This window comes from Oncorhynchus mykiss, chromosome 26 (genome assembly GCF_057628025.1).
Source record: "Oncorhynchus mykiss isolate SJ-2025 chromosome 26, ASM5762802v1, whole genome shotgun sequence".
NCBI lineage: Eukaryota > Metazoa > Chordata > Actinopteri > Salmoniformes > Salmonidae > Oncorhynchus > Oncorhynchus mykiss.
This window is the reverse complement of record NC_143047.1, coordinates 44,860,045-44,879,569: the sequence shown is the minus strand read 5'-3', so window position 1 is coordinate 44,879,569 and position 19,525 is coordinate 44,860,045. Positions and strand designations below refer to the sequence as shown.

Sequence of the window (19,525 nt, the reverse complement as noted above, 5' to 3'; positions counted from 1 at the left end):
TAAGACACAGATGCAGACTGTGTCGAAGTAACAATGTTTATTTCAGCAACAGGCAAACGACAGGTCAAGGCAGGCAGGGGTCGATAACCAGAGTAGTGGGGGGAAAGGTACAGGACGGCAGGCAGGCTCAGGGTCAGGGACAGACAGAGTGGTCAGGCAGGCAGGCTCAGGGTCAGGGACAGACAGAGTGGTCAGGCAGGCAGGCTCAGGGTCAGGGACAGACAGAGTGGTCAGGCAGGCAGGCTCAGAGTCAGGGACATGCAGAGTGGTCAGGCAGGCTCAGGGTCAGGGACAGACAGAGTGGTCAGGCAGGCGGGCTCAGAGTCAGGACAGGCAGAGTGGTCAGGCGGGCGGGCTCAGGGTCAGGGACAGACAGAGTGGTCAGGCAGGCAAGCTCAGGGTCAGGGACAGACAGAGTGGTCAGGCAGGCGGGCTCAGGGTCAGGGACAGACAGAGTGGTCAGTCGGGCGGGCTCAGAGTCAGGACAGGCAGAGTGGTCAGGCAGGCGGGCTCAGAGTCAGGACAGGCAGAGTGGTCAGGCGGGCGGGCTCAGGGTCAGGGACAGACAGAGTGGTCAGGCAGGCGGGCTCAGAGTCAGGACAGGCAAGGGTCAAAACCAGGAAGGAGAGAAAAAGAGAGACTGGGGAAAAGCAGGAGCTGAGACAAGAAACGCTGGTTGACTTGACAAACAAGACAAACTGGCAACAGACAAACAGAGAACACAGGTATAAATACCCAGGGGATAATTGGGAAGACGGGCGACACCTGGAGGGGGGTGGAGACACCTGGAGGGGGGTGGAGACAATCACAAGGACAGGTGAAACAGATCAGGGCGTGACAGTAAGTGTTGTATAAACTTTTTAAACAGGGAACATTCGTTCTGACATTTCAAGATTTCATTTTTTATTTATTTACATTTGAGATAATTTGTGTACTTGTTGACGTGTTACTGCGTTGTTAGGAGCCAGGAACATAATCGTCTAGCTACAGCCACTAGAACGTCTGCTATAACACCAATACATTTTCATTTTGGCTTTCCAAACAAACACGGAGCAATGGCTCGTCTTCAGAGGCAACTGTTGTTTAAACCGTTTCTCTAGTAGTATCTACCCAAGCCTATGACTTCCACGTATCCTTAACCACTGTACAGAAACAGTACATCTATTATAGTCCAACTCTAATCATAATATTTGTCCTATTTCACACATGTACACGTGTGTATTAATATACATGTGAGAAATGGAAATGTGTGTTTTTTTGTATATCCCAACTCCCCTGAAGACACCCTCGGAGAGCCAGACACCCTCGGAGAGCCAGACACCCTCGGAGAGCCAGGTGACGTTTGAGGTAAAATCCAAGAAAAAGAGATTTTTTTTTTCCAAAAAAAAAGAAGGTTGAACTTATTCTCTATTAGTTCCATGAACATAATCAACTAAATCCCATGTCTCCAAATCAACCCTGGCCCCTTAGACGGTAACAATATATCCTCTTCATAGGTCTCATTCTGAGTAGAGTAAACCTGGAAGTAAAGCCCACGGTGTGACGAGGTTGGGACTAGGTGGCATTACTCTCTGTCAGACAGGCAGGGGGCAGCACTATGTCAATAAGTCATAAAAGAAGAATAACAGTCTTGAAGGCTGGGGTTATTTATATGAAGGGATCCTGAGGGCAGAGTGGCTGCAGACTGCCAAGTGAAGGGATGGGTAGGTGTCTGTGCCTGAGGGAGAGGGTGGCATGGTGGGGGAACTGGGGGGTGGGTGGCAGGGTGGGGAGGGAAGGGGCAGGGTGGGGAGGGAAGGGGTAGGGTGGGGGCACTGGGGAGTGGAGGGGCAGGGTGGGGGCACTGGGTAGTGGAGGGGCAGGGTGGGGGCACTGGGGAGTGGAGGGGCAGGGTGGGGGCACTGGGTAGTGGAGGGGCAGGGTGGGGCCACTGGGGGGGGGGGGGTGATATAGACTTTCAGAAGAGTGTCGGCCCATTGGTCTGGGTTGGTCTTCAAGTCCATAAAGAGTTAGGCAGGATAGTGCTGAGCCATCACTGGACAGCATTAAAACAACCGTCTGTCCAGGGCTGCGTTACAGCCACCCACCGCAGCCCTCCTCTCTGCCACTGCAGTCCCACGTTCTGTACCACTACTGCCCTGTTGGCCGGATTAACTCATAGGTGAGCCTCCCTGTTCTGTCTGATCCTCTCTGGTCTGCCTGATCCTCTCTGGTCTGTTTGATCCTCTCTGGTCTGTCTGATCCTCTCTGTTCTGTCTGATCCTCTCTGTTCTGCCTGATCCTCTCTGTTCTGTCTGATCCTCTCTGGTCTGTCTGATCCTCTCTGTTCTGTCTGATCCTGTCTGATCATCTCTGTTCTGTCTGATCCTGTCTGGTCTGCCTGATCCTCTGTTCTGTCTGATCCTCTCTGGTCTGTCTGATCCTCTCTGTTCTGTCTGATCCTCTCTGTTCTGTCTGATCCTCTCTGGTCTGTCTGATCCTCTCTGGTCTGTCTGATCCTGTCTGATCATCTCTGTTCTGTCTGATCCTGTCTGGTCTGCCTGATCCTCTGTTCTGTCTGATCCTCTCTGGTCTGCCTGATCCTCTCTGGTCTGCCTGATCCTCTCTGTTCTGTCTGATCCTCTCTGGTCTGTCTGATCCTCTCTGGTCTGTCTGATCCTCTCTGGTCTGTCTGATCCTGTCTGATCATCTCTGTTCTGTCTGATCCTGTCTGGTCTGCCTGATCCTCTCTGGTCTGCCTGATCCTCTCTGGTCTGCCTGATCCTCTCTGTTCTGTCTGATCCTCTCTGTTCTGTCTGATCCTCTCTGTTCTTTCTGATCCTCTCTGTTCTGTCTGATCCTCTCTGGTCTGTCTGATCCTGTCTGATCATCTCTGTTCTGTCTGATTCTGTCTGGTCTGCCTGATCCTCTCTGTTCTGTCTGGTCCTGTATTTGGCTCCATCCATCTTCCCATCAATTTTAACCATCTTCCCTGTCCCTGCTGAAGAAAAGCAAGCCCAAACCATGATGCTGCCACCACCATATTTGACAGTGGGGATGGTGTGTTCAGGGTGATGAGCTGTGTTGCTTTTACGTCAAACATAACGTTTTGCATTGTTGCCAAAAAGTTCAATTTTGGTTTCATCTGACCAGAGCACCTTCTTCCACATGTTTGGTGTGTCTCCCAGGTGGCTTGTGGCAAACTTTAAATGACACTTTTTATGGATATCTTTAAAAAATGGCTTTCTTCTTGCCACTCTTCCATAAAGGCCAGATTTGTGCAATATACGACTGATTGTTGTCCTATGGACAGAGTCTCCCACCTCAGCTGTAGATCTCTGCAGTTCATCCAGAGTGATCATGGGCCTCTTGGCTGCATCTCTGATCAGTCTTCTCCTTGTATGAGCTGAAAGTTTAGAGGGACGGCCAGGTCTTGGTAGATTTTTCTGTGGTCTGATACTCCTTCCATTTCAATATTATCGCTTGCACAGTGCTCCTTGGGATGTTTAAAGCTTTGGAAATCTTTTTGTATCCATATCCGGCTTTAAACTTCTTCACAACAGTATCTCGGACCTGCCTGGTGTGTTCCTTGTTCTTCATGATGCTCTCTGCGCTTTTAACGGACCTCTGAGACTATCACAGTGCAGGTGCATTTATACGGAGACTTGATTACACACAGGTGGATTGTATTTATCATCATTAGTCATTTAGGTCAACATTGGATCATTCAGAGATCCTCACTGAACTTCTGGAGAGAGTTTGCTGCACTGAAAGTAAAGGGGCTGAATAATTTTGCACGCCCAATTTTTCAGTTTTTGATTTGTTAAAAAAGTTTGAAATATCCAATAAATGTCGTTCCACTTCATGATTGTGTCCCACTTGTTGTTGATTCTTCACAAAAAAATAGTTTTATATCTTTATGTTTGAAGCCTGAAATGTGGCAAAAGGTCGCAAAGTTCAAGGGGGGCAAATACTTTCGCAAGGCACTGTATGTAGGCTATCTGTGGTTCACTAACATATGTAGGCTGTCTGTGGTTCACTAACATATGTAGGCTGTCTGTGGTTCACTAACATATGTAGGCTGTCTGTGGTTCACTAACATATGTAGGCTGTCTGTGGTTCACTAACATATGTAGGCTGTCTGTGGTTCACTAACATATGTAGGCTGTCTGTGGTTCACTAACATATGTAGGCTGTCTGTGGTTCACTAACATATGTAGGCTGTCTGTGGTTCACTAACATATGTAGGCTGTCTGTGGTTCACTAACATATGTAGGCTGTCTGTGGTTCACTAACATATGTAGGCTATCTGTGGTTCTGGCTTCATATCGCTGGTGTTTCAACATACGGTTTTTGAAATTAATATCTATTGTTTAGTGATCTGTTTAAATTCATATCTATTGTTTAGTGATCTGTTTAAATTCATATCTATTGTTTAGTGATCTATTTAAATTCATATCTATTGTTTAGTGATCTATTTAAATTACATGTATTTTCTATTTTATTCTTATTATCACAAAACAGTGAGAATGTGACAGCCTGTCGTGTCTGTAAAGTAATACTCGGTAATACTCAGTAATACTTGGTAATACGCAGGAATACTCGGTAATACTCAGGAATACTCAGGAATACTCGGTAATACTCAGGAATACTCGGTAATACTCAGTAATACTCGGTAATACTCAGTAATACTCGGTAATAGTCAGTAATAGTCGACTATAGTCAGTAATTGTCAGTAATAGTCGGCAATATGCGGTAATACTCGGTAATACGCAGTAATAGTCAGTAATACTCGATAATAGTCAGTAATGCTCGGTAATAGTCGGTAATAGTCAGTAATTGTCAGTAATAGTCGGTAATAATCAGTAATACTCAGTATTAGTCAGTAATAGTCAGTAATACTTGGTAATAGTCGGTAATAGTCAGTATTAGCCAGTAATTGTCAGTAATGGTCGTTAATAATCAGTAATACTCAGTAATACTCAGTAATAGTCAGTAATACTCAGTAATAGTCGGTAATAGTCAGTATTAGACAGTAATTGTCAGTAATAGTCGGTAATAGTCAGTAATAGTCAGTGATACTCAGTAATACCCAGTAATAGTCAGTAATACTCAATAATACTCAATAATAGTCGGTAGTAGTCAGTAATACTTAATAATAGTCAGTAATACTCAGTACTACTCAGTAATAGTCAGTAATAGTCAGTAATAGTCAGTAATAGTCAGTAACACTCAGTAATACTCAGTGATACTCAGTAACTCAGTAATAGTCAGCAATAGTCAGCAATAGTCAGTAATAGTCAGTAATAGTCAGTAATAGTCAGTAATACTCTGTATTACTCAGTAATAGTCAGTAATACTCAATTATACTCAGTAATAATACAAGCATTACACTGAATAGGAACATTAATTTCCTCTTTGAAGTTGAAGACCTTTAGGAAAAATCTTAGGCACTTGGGAACGTGTCCTGGCTGAAGGTTGTTTGTTTCTGTCTGTAACAGCCAAGTCGTGGTGAGAGCCGCTGATACCTCACACAGTATCAGATCTTAATGTCAGTAGGGAGACGTATAGCTAAACTTAGCCGCTAGTTTCATTCCCTGTGTCTCTTTCAGTGTTTTCATCTATTGTCCACTGTTTGTCAGTTGACAGAAAAATGATAGAAAACATAGATGTACAATTTGAATAGAAAATACTTTATTTAGTGACGTAACACCTTGGATACTTTATGTCCAACCTTTTTGCTTTATGTTAAACTTGTTGATGATGATGATGAAGACTTTGTAACATAGTGGTCCCTGGGGGAGGCATAGACTCTTCCTGGCCGTATCACAACCGGCAGTGATTGGGAGTTAAAAAAACACACATATATATATATATATTTCACTTTTATTTAACCAGGTGTGACAAAAACAACAATCACAGAGTTACACATGGGATAAACAAACGTACAGTCAATAACGCAATAGAAAAATCTGTATACAGTGTGTGCAAATGAAGTAAGGAGGTAAGGCAATAAATAGGCCAATAGTGGCGAAGTAATTACAATTCAGCAATTTACACTGGAGTGATATATGTGCAGATGGGGATGTGCAAGTAGAAATACTGGTGTGCAAAAGAGCAGAAAATAAATATGGGGATGAGGAGGATAGTGGTTTGGATGGGTTATTTACAGATGGACTGTGTACAGCTGCAGCGATTGGTAAGCTGCTCTGACAGCTGACGCTTAAAGTTAGTGAGGGAGATATAAGTCTCCAACTTCAGTGATTTTTGCAATTCGTTCCAGTCATTGGCAGCAGAGAACTGGAAGGAAAGGCAGCCAAAGGAGGTGTGGGCTTTATGGATGACCAGTGAAATATACCTGCTGGAGTGCGTGCTACGGGTGGGTGTTGCTATGGTGACCAGTGAGCTGAGATAAGCTATACCTAACAAAGACTTATAGATGACCTGGATCCAGCGGGTTTGGCGATGAATATGTAGCGAGGACCAGCCAATGAGAGCATACAGGTCGCAGTGGTGGGTGGTATATGGGGCTTTGGTGACAAAACGGATGGCACTGTGATAGACTGCATCCAATTTGCTGAGTAGAGTGTTGGAGGCTATTTTGTAAATTATGTCGCCGAAGTCGAGGATCGGTAGGATGGTCAGTTTTACGAGGGTATGTTTGGCAGCATGAGTGAAGGAGGCTTTGTTGCGATATAGGAAGCCAATACTAAATTTAACTTTGGATTGGAGATGTTTAATATGAGTCTGGAAGGAGAGTTTACAGTCTAGCCAGACACGTAGGTATTTATAGTTGTCCACATATTCTAAGTCAGAACCGTCCCGTAGGGCGCCACACAATTGGCCCAGCGCGGTCCGGGTTTGACCGGGGTAGAATTTGTTCTTAACTGACTTGCCTAGTTAAATAAAGGTTAAATAAAATAAAATATAAAATAAATAGACTTATTGTATGTGTATGATACCAATGCATGCTTACCTTACTAGCCTACTAATAGAAAGAGTTCCTAGTATGATCCCTGGCCAAGGGAAGAATGCTCCCTGACCAAGGGAAGAATGCTCCCTGACCAAGGGAAGAATGCTCCCTGGCCAAGGGAAGAATGCTCCCTGACCAAGGGAAGAATGCTCCCTGACCAAGGGAAGAATGCTCCCTGACCAAGGGAAGAATGCTCCCGGATCAAGGGAAGAATGCTCCCGGATCAAGGGAAGAATGCTCCCTGACCAAGGGAAGAATGCTCCCTGACCAAGGGAAGAATGCTCCCGGACCAAGGGAAGAATGCTCCCAGACCAAGGGAAGGATGCTCCCTGACCAAGAGGAGGATGTCTACATGCTATATTGCCTCTGATCATCATGTTCTGCTCAGTTGAGTCATGTTACTGCATGGTGGAAACACACTTTGAACCAGGCTCTCATGTTGTGGAGACTAGCTTTAGTCATTTGTAAAAGCTGTTTTGCTTGTTGGGTTGATTGATCATCTAGAACTGAATCTAATGTAGTCTAGTGACTCAGTAGATTCACCACAAGCGGTCATGTCTTTAATAGTTGGCTGTTGATAGATTTTATGGAGGCTGTTTTTAGTACTCGCTCTTATTGTGTAATTGAGATCTGAAACCTGACAGAAAACTCTTCTAGAAGGCTCCAGGGCCTGCATCCCAAATGGCAGCCTATTCCCTATATAGTGCACAGGCCCTGGTCAAAAGTAGTGCACTATATAGGGAATAGGGTGCCATTGGACTCTGGTCAAAAGTAGTGCGCTATATAGGGAATAGGGTGCCATTGGACTCTGGTCCAAAGTAGTGCACTATATAGAGAATAGGGTGCCATAATGGAGGCAAAAAGGCAAATTCTTGGATTTGTGAACTTTTCACAAACTTCTCACCAGGTGGCAGTATGCACACAAAACTGTGGACTGGTGTAGTGCTTTAAACACACCACCATGGGGAGTGAGGGTGTTAGACAACAGCCACAACGGCTGCCTTTACACAGGCAGAACAATTCTGAGCTTTTGCCTAACTATTGGCTAAAGAGTTGATCTGATTGGTTTAAAGAGTTGATCTGATTGGTTTAAAGAGTTGATCTGATTGGTTTAAAGAGTTGATCTGATTGGTCAAAAGATCAATAAGTGGGGAAAAGATCAGAATTGGGCTGCATGTGTAAACGCAGCCATAGTAATTCGATCCACCACTCTGGCGTTTGGAGGAGAAAGTTGGATTATGATCATTGGAGACTAGGACTGGCCACCCCACATAGCCTGGTTCCTCTCTAGGTTTCTAATCTCCACCCCACATAGCCTGGTTCCTCTCTAGGTTTCTAATCTCCACCCGGCACAGCCAGAAGAGGACTGGCCACCCCACATAGCCTGGTTCCTCTCTAGGTTTCTAATCTCCACCCGGCACAGCCAGAAGAGGACTGGCCACCCCGCATAGCCTGGTTCCTCTCTAGGTTTCTAATCTCCACCCGGCACAGCCAGAAGAGGACTGGCCACCCCGCATAGCCTGGTTCCTCTCTAGGTTTCTAATCTCCACCCGGCACAGCCAGAAGAGGACTGGCCACCCCGCATAGCCTGGTTCCTCTCTAGGTTTCTAATCTCCACCCGGCACAGCCAGAAGAGGACTGGCCACCCCGCATAGCCTGGTTCCTCTCTAGGTTTCTAATCTCCACCCGACACAGCCAGAAGAGGACTGGCCACCCCACATAGCCTGGTTCCTCTCTAGGTTTCTAATCTCCACCCGGCACAGCCAGAAGAGGACTGGCCACCCCACATAGCCTGGTTCCTCTCTAGGTTTCTTCCTAGGTTTTGGCCTTTCTAGGGAGTTTTTCCTAGCCACCGTGCTTCTACACCTGCATTGCTTGCTGTTTGGGGTTTTAGGCTGGGTTTCTGTACAGCACTTTGAGATATCAGCTGATGTACGAAGGGCTATATAAATACATTTGATTTGATTTAGTGTGCTATGAAGGGAATAGGGCTCTGGTCTATTGTAGTATCACTATATAGGGAATAGGGCTCTGGTCTATAGTAGTGCACTATATAGCGAATAGGGTGCCATTTGCCATTCCCTCCTGCTCTCAATCTTCATCACATGACTCTGGACCCGCGGATCTCATGACAGACAATTGGTTCTTTGTTCAGAATTCCTGGATTTGGGGAATAGTTACCTCAGTACAATATAACAATAGACTTGGGCCCTTGTTAGTCCAGTACAATAGCTTTGGGGCCTACAGCACTTTGAGATATCAGCTGATGTACGAAGGGCTATATAAATACATTTGATTTGATTTGATGATTTGGTTGTTAAGTAAAAGGAACAAGGAACGTGATAGGGGATCTTTCTTGGGAACTGGCTTATGTGTGTCATGGCTGCCGTACAACTTTGTGTCGTTTTTCATTGGATGGAATTCACTGTTAAAAACCAGCAGAATATAATTTAACTGTAGTGTTTTTACTTCTTCCTCAGAACGGTGAAAAGACCAAACAGACATCATGTCTGAGTGAGTAAAAGTGGATTTCAACATTAGGAACGAGTTTACAGAATATTTTTTTTGCATAAATCCAGAATTGTATTTCTTTTACAAAATGGATCAAAATGATCATTCCTGGACAACAAGAGAATGACATTAATTGTACTCACTCTTTCTGACAGGAAAAAGATGTCATCGAGCCGCAAGCATCATCTGAAGGTAACCAACGGCAACTTCCATGACCTCTTCATGACCTCTCTAAGATTCTATCCAGTTAGTGACCCAACAGAGATCTTAAATAAACAGCTTAGAGATCTCTTACCTCTTTAAACGTTATGACAAAAATACCCCTTGTGATTAGTAAGTTTTTTTTACAAACAATCCAACCACTTTTTGATAACAAATGTTATATTAACAAATCAAAAATATAAAAGACAATCACTGCTTTGAGGTCTTTCCCTTTAGTAAGACTTGACTATTTTAAAAACAAAAAAAAACAACATTTTAAGTGAGAATAGGCATTGGTCTGAAGCTGAAAAACAGTGATTCACATGAGCACCACAATGCCTGTTCCACCCATGCTCTACCAAGGTTTTCCAGCCCACAGCTTTGACCTACTACAGTAACTATGTTGGTATGGTACTTCCAGCTATGTGTAGGCAGGTTTCTTAGGATTCAACCCTTCTAACGTAACTAGATCAACACTCCAATTGAAATATAAATGTCATGTAAATGTCTGTAAAAATGCTTCAGATAATTCATCTTTCAAGTACGTAAAAAAAAAAGAAGGTTTCTGTGTTGTTGCTGTGCCCCAGAGCCTGATGCTCCAGATCGCCCAGGAACTGATAGCGGAAGAGGAAGCTCAGTCTTTAGAGGACAGGAAGCAGTACATGAGTGAAAACATCACTCCCCTGCAGCTCACAGGATCCATTGCAGAACTCCAGGTATCACACAGGCTGCGTTGAGACAGGCAGCCCAATTCTCATCATTTTATTCATTAATTGTTCTGTTGACCAATCAGCTCTGAAAAATCTATTTGATATGAAAAGACCTGATGTGATTGGTCAATAGACCTATTAGTAGAAAAAAAATATCAGAATTGGGCTGTCTGTGTTAATGCCAGTTGTAGTTGTTATCGTTTCCTTTCACAATATAACAGTACAATTGGATTGCATTTTACACTAGTAATATCCCTTTTAACAACATTGTTTGTAATGTAACACATTGGCTGTCTGTCTCGTGTTATGAGTCGCTGTGATTGTCTCTGAACAGGACCTGTGTAAGAAGATGCACCAGAAGATTGATGTGATAGATGAGGAGAGATACGACCTGGGCAGCAAAGTTGGCAAAAGTGACAAAGAGGTGGGGTTATATCTGATCTGTAATGATAAAGAGGTGGGGTTATATCTGATCTGTAATGATAAAGAGGTGGGGTTATATCTGATATACTGTAATGATAAAGAGGTGGGGTTATATCTGATCTGTAATGATAAAGAGGTGGGGTTATATCTGATATCCTGTAATGATAAAGAGGTGGGGTTATATCTGATCTGTAATGATAAAGAGGTGGGGTTATATCTGATCTGTATTGATAATGAGGTGGGGTTATATCTGATCTGTAATGATAAAGAGGTGGGGTTATATCTGATCTGTAATGATAAAGAGGTGAGGTTATATCTGATATACTGTAATGATAAAGAGGTGGGGTTATATCTGATCTGTATTGATAAAGAGGTGGGGTTATATCTGATCTGTAATGATAAAGAGGTGGGGTTATATCTGATATGTAATGATAAAGAGGTGGGGTTATATCTAATCTGTATTGATAAAGAGGTGGGGTTATATCTGATCTGTATTGATAAAGAGGTGGGGTTATATCTGATCTGTAATGATAAAGAGGTGGGGTTATATCTGATCTGTATTGATAAAGAGGTGGGGTTATATCTGATCTGTAATGATAAAGAGGTGGGGTTATATCTGATCTGTAATGATAAAGAGGTGGGGTTATATCTGATCTGTAATGATAAAGAGGTGGGGTTATATCTGATCTGTAATGATAAATAGGTGGGGTTATATCTGATCTGTAATGATAAAGAGGTGGGGTTATATCTGATCTGTATTGGTAAAGAGGTGGGGTTATATCTGATCTGTAATGGTAAAGAGGTGGGGTTATATCTGATCTGTAATGATAAAGAGGTGGGGTTATATCTGATCTGTATTGGTAAAGAGGTGGGGTTATATCTGATCTGTATTGGTAAAGAGGTGGGGTTATATCTGATCTGTAATGATAAAGAGGTGGGGTTATATCTGATCTGTAATGGTAAAGAGGTGGGGTTATATCTGATCTGTAATGGTAAAGAGGTGGGGTTATATCTGATCTGTAATGATAACGAGGTGGGGTTATATCTGATCTGTAATGATAAAGAGGTGGGGTTATATCTGATCTGTAATGATAAAGAGGTGGGGTTATATCTGATCTGTAATGATAAAGAGGTGGGGTTATATCTGATCTGTAATGATAACGAGGTGGGGTTATATCCGATCTGTAATGATAAAGAGGTGGGGTTATATCTAATCTGTAATGATAAAGAGGTGGGGTTATATCTGATCTGTAATGATAACGAGGTGGGGTTATATCTGATCTGTAATGATAAAGAGGTGGGGTTATATCTGATCTGTAATGATAAAGAGGTGGGGTTATATCTGATCTGTAATGATAAAGAGGTGGGGTTATATCTGATCTGCAATGATAAAGAGGTGGGGTTATATCTGATATACTGTAATGATAATGAGGTGGGGTTATATCTGATATACTGTAATGATAAAGAGGTGGGGTTATATCTGATATACTGTAATGATAAAGAGGTGGGGTTATATCTGATCTGTAATGATAAAGAGGTGGGGTTATATCTGATCTGTAATGATAAAGAGGTGGGGTTATATCTGATCTGTATTGATAAAGAGGTGGGGTTATATCTGATCTGTAATGATAAAGAGGTGGGGTTATATCTGATCTGTATTGATAAAGAGGTGGGGTTATATCTGATCTGTATTGATAAAGAGGTGGGGTTATATCTGATCTGTAATGATAAAGAGGTGGGGTTATATCTGATCTGTAATGATTAAGAGGTGGGGTTATATCTGCTCTGTACTGATAAAGAGGTGGGGTTATATTTGATATACTGTAATGATTAAGAGGTGGGGTTATATCTGAAATCCTGTAATGATAAAGAGAGGTTATATCTGACATGTGGTGTGCGTGTAGTTTGTTTAGTCTGTCTCTCTCTCTCTGTCTCTCTCTCTCGCTCTCTGTCTCTCTCTATCTCTCTCTGTCTCTCTCTATCTCTCTCTGTCTCTCTCTCTCTCTCTCTGTCTCTCTCTCTCTCTCTCGCTCTCTGTCTCTGTCTCTCTCTATCTCTCTCTGTCTCTCTCTCTCTCTCTATCTCTCTGTCTCTCTCTATCTCTCTCTGTCTCTCTCGATCTCTCTCTGTCTCTCTCTATCTCTCTCTGTCTCTCTCTCTCTCTCTCTCTCGCTCTCTGTCTCTCTCTATCTCTCTCTGTCTCTCTCTGTCTCTCTCTCTCTGTCTCTCTCTCTCTGTCTCTCTCTCTCTGTCTCTCTCTGTCTCTCTCTCTCTGTCTCTCTCTATCTCTCTCTGTCTCTCTATCTCTCTCTGTCTCTCTCTCTCTCTCACACTCTCTCTCTGTCTCTGTCTCTCTCTCTCTCTCTCTCTCTCGGTTCAGATTGAGGATCTGCAGATTAAAGTACAAGACCTGAAGGGAAAGTTCAAGAAGCCCGTCCTGAAGAAAGTCCGCATGTCTGCTGATGCTATGCTCCAGGCTCTGCTGGGCTCCAAACACAAGGTGTCCATGGATCTGAGGTCCAACCTGAAGCAAGTCAAGAAGGAGGTCAAGGAAGAGGTGAGTGTTGCTTCCAAATACTATAACTTAATATCAGTTGAGTTCGTTGTATGACAGTTCAAGAGGATCCCACTGCTGACACCAAATGTTATATCACAAATAATGTGAGTGTAATCTGATACATTAACAAGTGGTGAAACTACTGCTATAGTGTAAACACTGTATATTACCCCAGCACTCTAATGTGGATGATTCTGAGTCGTTGTTTTTTTTATTTGGGATTAATTGTTGTATTACTCAAGTGGACATAGAAACAAACATACATGGATCCAACACAACACAATGTAGATTAATATATTTGATATGCTTCTCTTCCCACCTCAGGACAAAGAATCTGTGGGTGACTGGCGTAAGAACATCGAAGACAAATCAGACAGAAAGAAGATGTTTGAGACTGCTAAGGAGTAGATGTTCCTGGAGTTCCAGACAGGAAGATGTTTGTGGCGGCTTGAACAACCTTCTGCCTTTGGTTACGAAGTTATACAGTTACGACTCGTTTGTTTGTTTGTTTGTTTTTCGTCTCTGGCTAAATTCATCTAAGATGTAGTTCCATCTCTCTAGGACTGTTGTAAACAGGTGTTAATGAATTGTTATAGTATCTAAGAGGTAGTTCCATCTCTCTAGGACTGCTGTGACAGGTGTTAATGAATTGTTATGGTATCTAAGAGGTAGTTCCATCTCCCTGGGACTGTTGTAAACAGGTGTTAATGAATTGTTATGGTATCTAAGAGGTAGTTACATCTCCCTGGGACTGTTGTAAACAGGTGTTAATGAATTGTTATGGTATCTAAGAGGTAATTCCATCTCCCTGGGACTGTTGTGACAGGTGTTAATGAATTGTTATGGTATCTAAGAGGTAGTTCCATCTCTCTAGGACTGTTGTGACAGGTGTTAATGAATTGTTATGGTATCTAAGACGTAATTCCATCTCCCTGGGACTGTTGTGACAGGTGTTAATGAATTGTTATGGTATCTAAGAGGTAGTTCCATCTCTCTAGGACTGTTGTGACAGGTGTTAATGAATTGTTATGGTATCTAAGACGTAATTCCATCTCCCTGGGACTGTTGTGACAGGTGTTAATGAATTGTTATGGTATCTAAGAGGTAGTTCCATCTCTCTAGGACTGTTGTGACAGGTGTTAATGAATTGTTATGGTATCTAAGACGTAATTCCATCTCCCTGGGACTGCTGTGACAGGTGTTAATGTGTGTAATCAAAACAATCTGTAGTTCTGTTAAGTAATTTTGTTCCAATTCAATTTCTGAAAATAAATGATTTGCTGAAAAAAAAACACGATTTATTTTGTGTATGGCTTTCTGCTACTAGAGATAATTGAATTTCCCACAGCTGTTATAGCATCACCGTACCTATGCCTGCTTTGAAATATTTTGTAGTCAAAGGGAAGCTTTCTATCAGGAATGAGGTGGACATAATCCCGAACCACATTATGGAATTCTGATTTTGGGGGATTATTTTATTGAATTGATGATGCCAGCATGGAATAGTTTAGAGTTCAGGTGGTAATCTCTGAATAACGGTACCAGATGTTGCCAGATGTATAACAGTACCAGATGTTGCCAGATGTATAACAGTACCAGATGTTGCCAGATGTATAACAGTACCAGATGTTACCAGATGTATAACAGTACCAAATGTTACCAGATGTATAACAGTACCAGATGTATAACAGTACCAGATGTTACCAGATGTATAACAGTACCAAATGTTACCAGATGTATAACAGTACCAGATGTTACCAGATGTATAACAGTACCAGATGTTACCAGATGTATAACAGTACCAGATGTTACCAGATGTATAACAGTACCAGATGTATAACAGTACCAGATGTTACCAGATGTATAACAGTACCAGATGTTACCAGATGTATAACAGTACCAGATGTATAACAGTACCAGATGTTACCAGATGTATAACAGTACCAAATGTTACCAGATGTATAACAGTACCAGATGTTACCAGATGTATAACAGTACCAGATGTTACCAGATGTATAACAGTACCAGATGATACCAGATGTATAACAGTACCAGATGTATAACAGTACCAGATGTTGCCAGATGTATAACAGTACCAGATGTTACCAGATGTATAACAGTACCAGATGTATAACAGTACCAGATGTTACCAGATGTATAACAGTACCAGATGTATAACAGTACCAAATGTTACCAGATGTATAACAGTACCAGATGTTGCCAGATGTATAACAGTACCAGATGTTACCAGATGTATAACAGTACCAGATGTTACCAGATGTATAACAGTACCAAATGTTACCAGATGTATAACAGTACCAGATGTTACCAGATGTATAACAGTACCAGATGTTACCAGATGAATAACAGTACCAGATGTATAACAGTACCAAATGTTACCAGATGTATAACAGTACCAGATGTTACCAGATGTATAACAGTACCAAATGTTACCAGATGTATAACAGTACCAGATGTTGCCAGATGTATAACAGTACCAGATGTTACCAGATGTATAACAGTACCAGATGTATAACAGTACCAGATGTTACCAGATGTATAACAGTACCAAATGTTACCAGATGTATAACAGTACCAGATGTTACCAGATGTATAACAGTACCAGATGTTACCAGATGTATAACAGTACCAGATGTTACCAGATGTATAACAGTACCAGATGTTACCAGATGTATAACAGTACCAGATGTTACCAGATGTATAACAGTACCAGATGTTACCAGATGTATAACAGTACCAGATGTATAACAGTACCAGATGTTACCAGATGTATAACAGTACCAGATGTATAACAGTACCAGATGTTACCAGATGTATAACAGTACCAAATGTTACCAGATGTATAACAGTACCAGATGTTGCCAGATGTATAACAGTACCAGATGTTACCAGATGTATAACAGTACCAGATGTTACCAGATGTATAACAGTACCAGATGTTGCCAGATGTATAACAGTACCAGATGTTACCAGATGTATAACAGTACCAGATGTTACCAGATGTATAACAGTACCAAATGTTACCAGATGTATAACAGTACCAAATGTTACCAGATGTATAACAGTACCAGATGTTACCAGATGTATAACAGTACCAGATGTTACCAGATGAATAACAGTACCAGATGTATAACAGTACCAGATGTTGCCAGATGTATAACAGTACCAGATGTTACCAGATGTATAACAGTACCAGATGTTACCAGATGTATAACAGTACCAGATGTTACCAGATGTATAACAGTACCAGATGTATAACAGTACCAGATGTATAACAGTACCAGATGTTACCAGATGTATAACAGTACCAGATGTTACCAGATGTATAACAGTACCAGATGTTGCCAGATGTATAACAGTACCAGATGTTACCAGATGTATAACAGTACCAAATGTTACCAGATGTATAACAGTACCAGATGTTACCAGATGTATAACAGTACCAGATGTTACCAGATGTATAACAGTACCAGATGTATAACAGTACCAGATGTTGCCAGATGTATAAAAGTACCAGATGTTACCAGATGTATAACAGTACCAGATGTTACCAGATGTATAACAGTACCAGATGTATAACAGTACCAGATGTTGCCAGATGTATAAAAGTACCAGATGTTACCAGATGTATAACAGTACCAGATGTTACCAGATGTATAACAGTACCAGATGTTACCAGATGTATAACAGTACCAGATGTATAACAGTACCAGATGTTACCAGATGTATAACAGTACCAGATGTTACCAGATGTATAACAGTACCAGATGTTACCAGATGTATAACAGTACCAGATGTATAACAGTACCAGATGTTACCAGATGTATAACAGTACCAGATGTTACCAGATGTATAACAGTACCAGATGATGCCAGATGTATAACAGTACCAGATGTTACCAGATTTATAACAGTACCAAATGTTACCAGATGTATAACAGTACCAGATGTATAACAGTACCAGATGTTACCAGATGTATAACAGTACCAGATGTTGCCAGATGTATAACAGTACCAGATGTTACCAGATGTATAACAGTACCAGATGTTACCAGATGTATAACAGTACCAGATGTTACCAGATGTATAACAGTACCAGATGTTACCAGATGTATAACAGTACCAGATGTTACCAGATGTATAACAGTACCAGATGTTGCCAGATGTATAACAGTACCAAATGTTACCAGATGTATAACAGTACCAAATGTTACCAGATGTATAACAGTACCAGATGTTACCAGATGTATAACAGTACCAGATGATACCAGATGTATAACAGTACCAGATGTTACCAGATGTATAACAGTACCAGATGTTACCAGATGTATAACAGTACCAGATGTTACCAGATGTATAACAGTACCAGATGTTACCAGATGTATAACAGTACCAGATGTATAACAGTACCAGATGTTACCAGATGTATAACAGTACCAGATGTTACCAGATGTATAACAGTACCAAATGTTACCAGATGTATAACAGTACCAGATGTTACCAGATGTATAACAGTACCAAATGTTACCAGATGTATAACAGTACCAGATGTATAACAGTACCAGATGTATAACAGTACCAGATGTTACCAGATGTATAACAGTACCAAATGTTACCAGATGTATAACAGTACCAGATGTTGCCAGATGTATAACAGTACCAGATGTTACCAGATGTATAACAGTACCAGATGTATAACAGTACCAGATGTTACCAGATGTATAACAGTACCAGATGTATAACAGTACCAGATGTTACCAGATGTATAACAGTACCAGATGTTGCCAGATGTATAACAGTACCAGATGTTACCAGATGTATAACAGTACCAGATGTTGCCAGATGTATAACAGTACCAGATGTTACCAGAAGTTTCTATTACTCAACATAATATAGTGTTTGAGAACACAGTGAACCATAGGTCAGGTCCTATTGGTCTGCATCTAAGGAGTTATTAGGTTAAACAGAGAAAGACAGCTAAGACATTTTTCAACGTTACACCAAGACAATCAGATCCTACTTTTTCAGACAAAATACTTGATGTAAAATGTATTCTTCAACAATAAAAACATGTTTATTTTTTTAGACAAGTCAAAATTACCTATATAGTACATTTCCAATGACTGAATACTATCATGACTACTTTGATATCCAATCAGTACTTTCTCTTCCTCTTTACAGGTTAGCTTGAGGTTGAAAATGTTGAAGAAGATTAATAACTGAGGAGCAAGTGGTGAAGACAACGTGGTGTGACTTGTCTGGACTCTGGATCTGAGAGCCAACTGGAGCAGACAGAGCAGGGAGGAGAACTAGGAGAGGAGGGAGGAGAACTAGGAGAGGAGGGAGAACTAGAAGAGAAGGAGGGAGGAGGACAGGGAAAGAAGGAGGGAGGAGAACAGGGAGAGAAGAAGGGAGGAGAACAGGGAGAGAAGAAGGGAGGAGAACAGGGAGAGAAGAAGTGAGGAGAACAGGGAGAGGAGGGAGGAGAACTAGGAGAGAAGGAGGGAGGAGAACAGGGAGAGAAGAAGGGAGGAGAACAGGGAGAGGAGGGAGGAGAACTAGGAGAGAAGGAGGGAGGAGGACAGGGAAAGAAGGAGGGAGGAGAACAGGGAGAGGAGGGAGGAGAACAGGGAGAGAAGAAGGGAGGAGAGTAGAGGTGGGTGTGGAGTGTGGTGACATCACATTTATTGTGACTAAAAATGATGCTGTAACTTCCTACTACCCATAGTTAATATCAGCATACGCAAACCTCCTGATTTAGGTCAGTTATGTCAGCCTATATATCAAATCAAATTTCAAATCAAATTGATTTATATAGCCCTTCGTACATCAGCTGATATCTCAAAGTGCTGTACAGAAACCCAGCCTAAAACCCCAAACAGCAAGCAATGCAGGTGTAGAAGCACGGTGGCAAGGAAAAACTCCCTAGAAAGGCCAAAACCTAGGAAGAAACCTAGAGAGGAACCAGGCTATGTGGGGTGGCCAGTCCTCTTCTGGCTGTGCCGGGTGGAGATTATAACAGAACATGGCCAAGATGTTCAAATGTTCATAAATGACCAGCATGGTCGAATAATAATAAGGCAGAACAGTTGAAACTGGAGCAGCAGCACGGTCAGGTGGACTGGGGACAGCAAGGAGTCATCATGTCAGG

General features: G+C 41.9%; 1 protein-coding gene across 2 annotated transcripts; it reads left to right on the top strand.

The window, feature by feature from the left end:
- The first annotated feature begins 1,873 nt into the window (after positions 1 to 1,873).
- Positions 1,874 to 14,646, top strand: LOC110526837 (troponin I, fast skeletal muscle). Of its 2 annotated transcripts, XR_016492366.1 has the most exons (8): positions 1,976 to 2,161; positions 9,433 to 9,466; positions 9,619 to 9,655; positions 10,252 to 10,380; positions 10,709 to 10,798; positions 13,178 to 13,354; positions 13,679 to 13,897; positions 14,211 to 14,646. XR_016492366.1 is itself a non-coding variant. In XM_036981601.2 (7 exons), the coding sequence occupies exons 2-7, from the start codon at positions 9,459 to 9,461 to the stop codon at positions 13,760 to 13,762; spliced, it is 525 nt and encodes a 174-aa protein (XP_036837496.1). In that variant the 5' UTR covers positions 1,874 to 2,161; positions 9,433 to 9,458; the 3' UTR covers positions 13,763 to 14,646. The 2 variants fall into 2 exon arrangements, 1 of the variants encoding a protein (XP_036837496.1); XM_036981601.2 differs by having other exon boundaries at positions 1,874 to 2,161; positions 13,679 to 14,646.
- Positions 14,647 to 19,525: the final 4,879 nt, after the last annotated feature.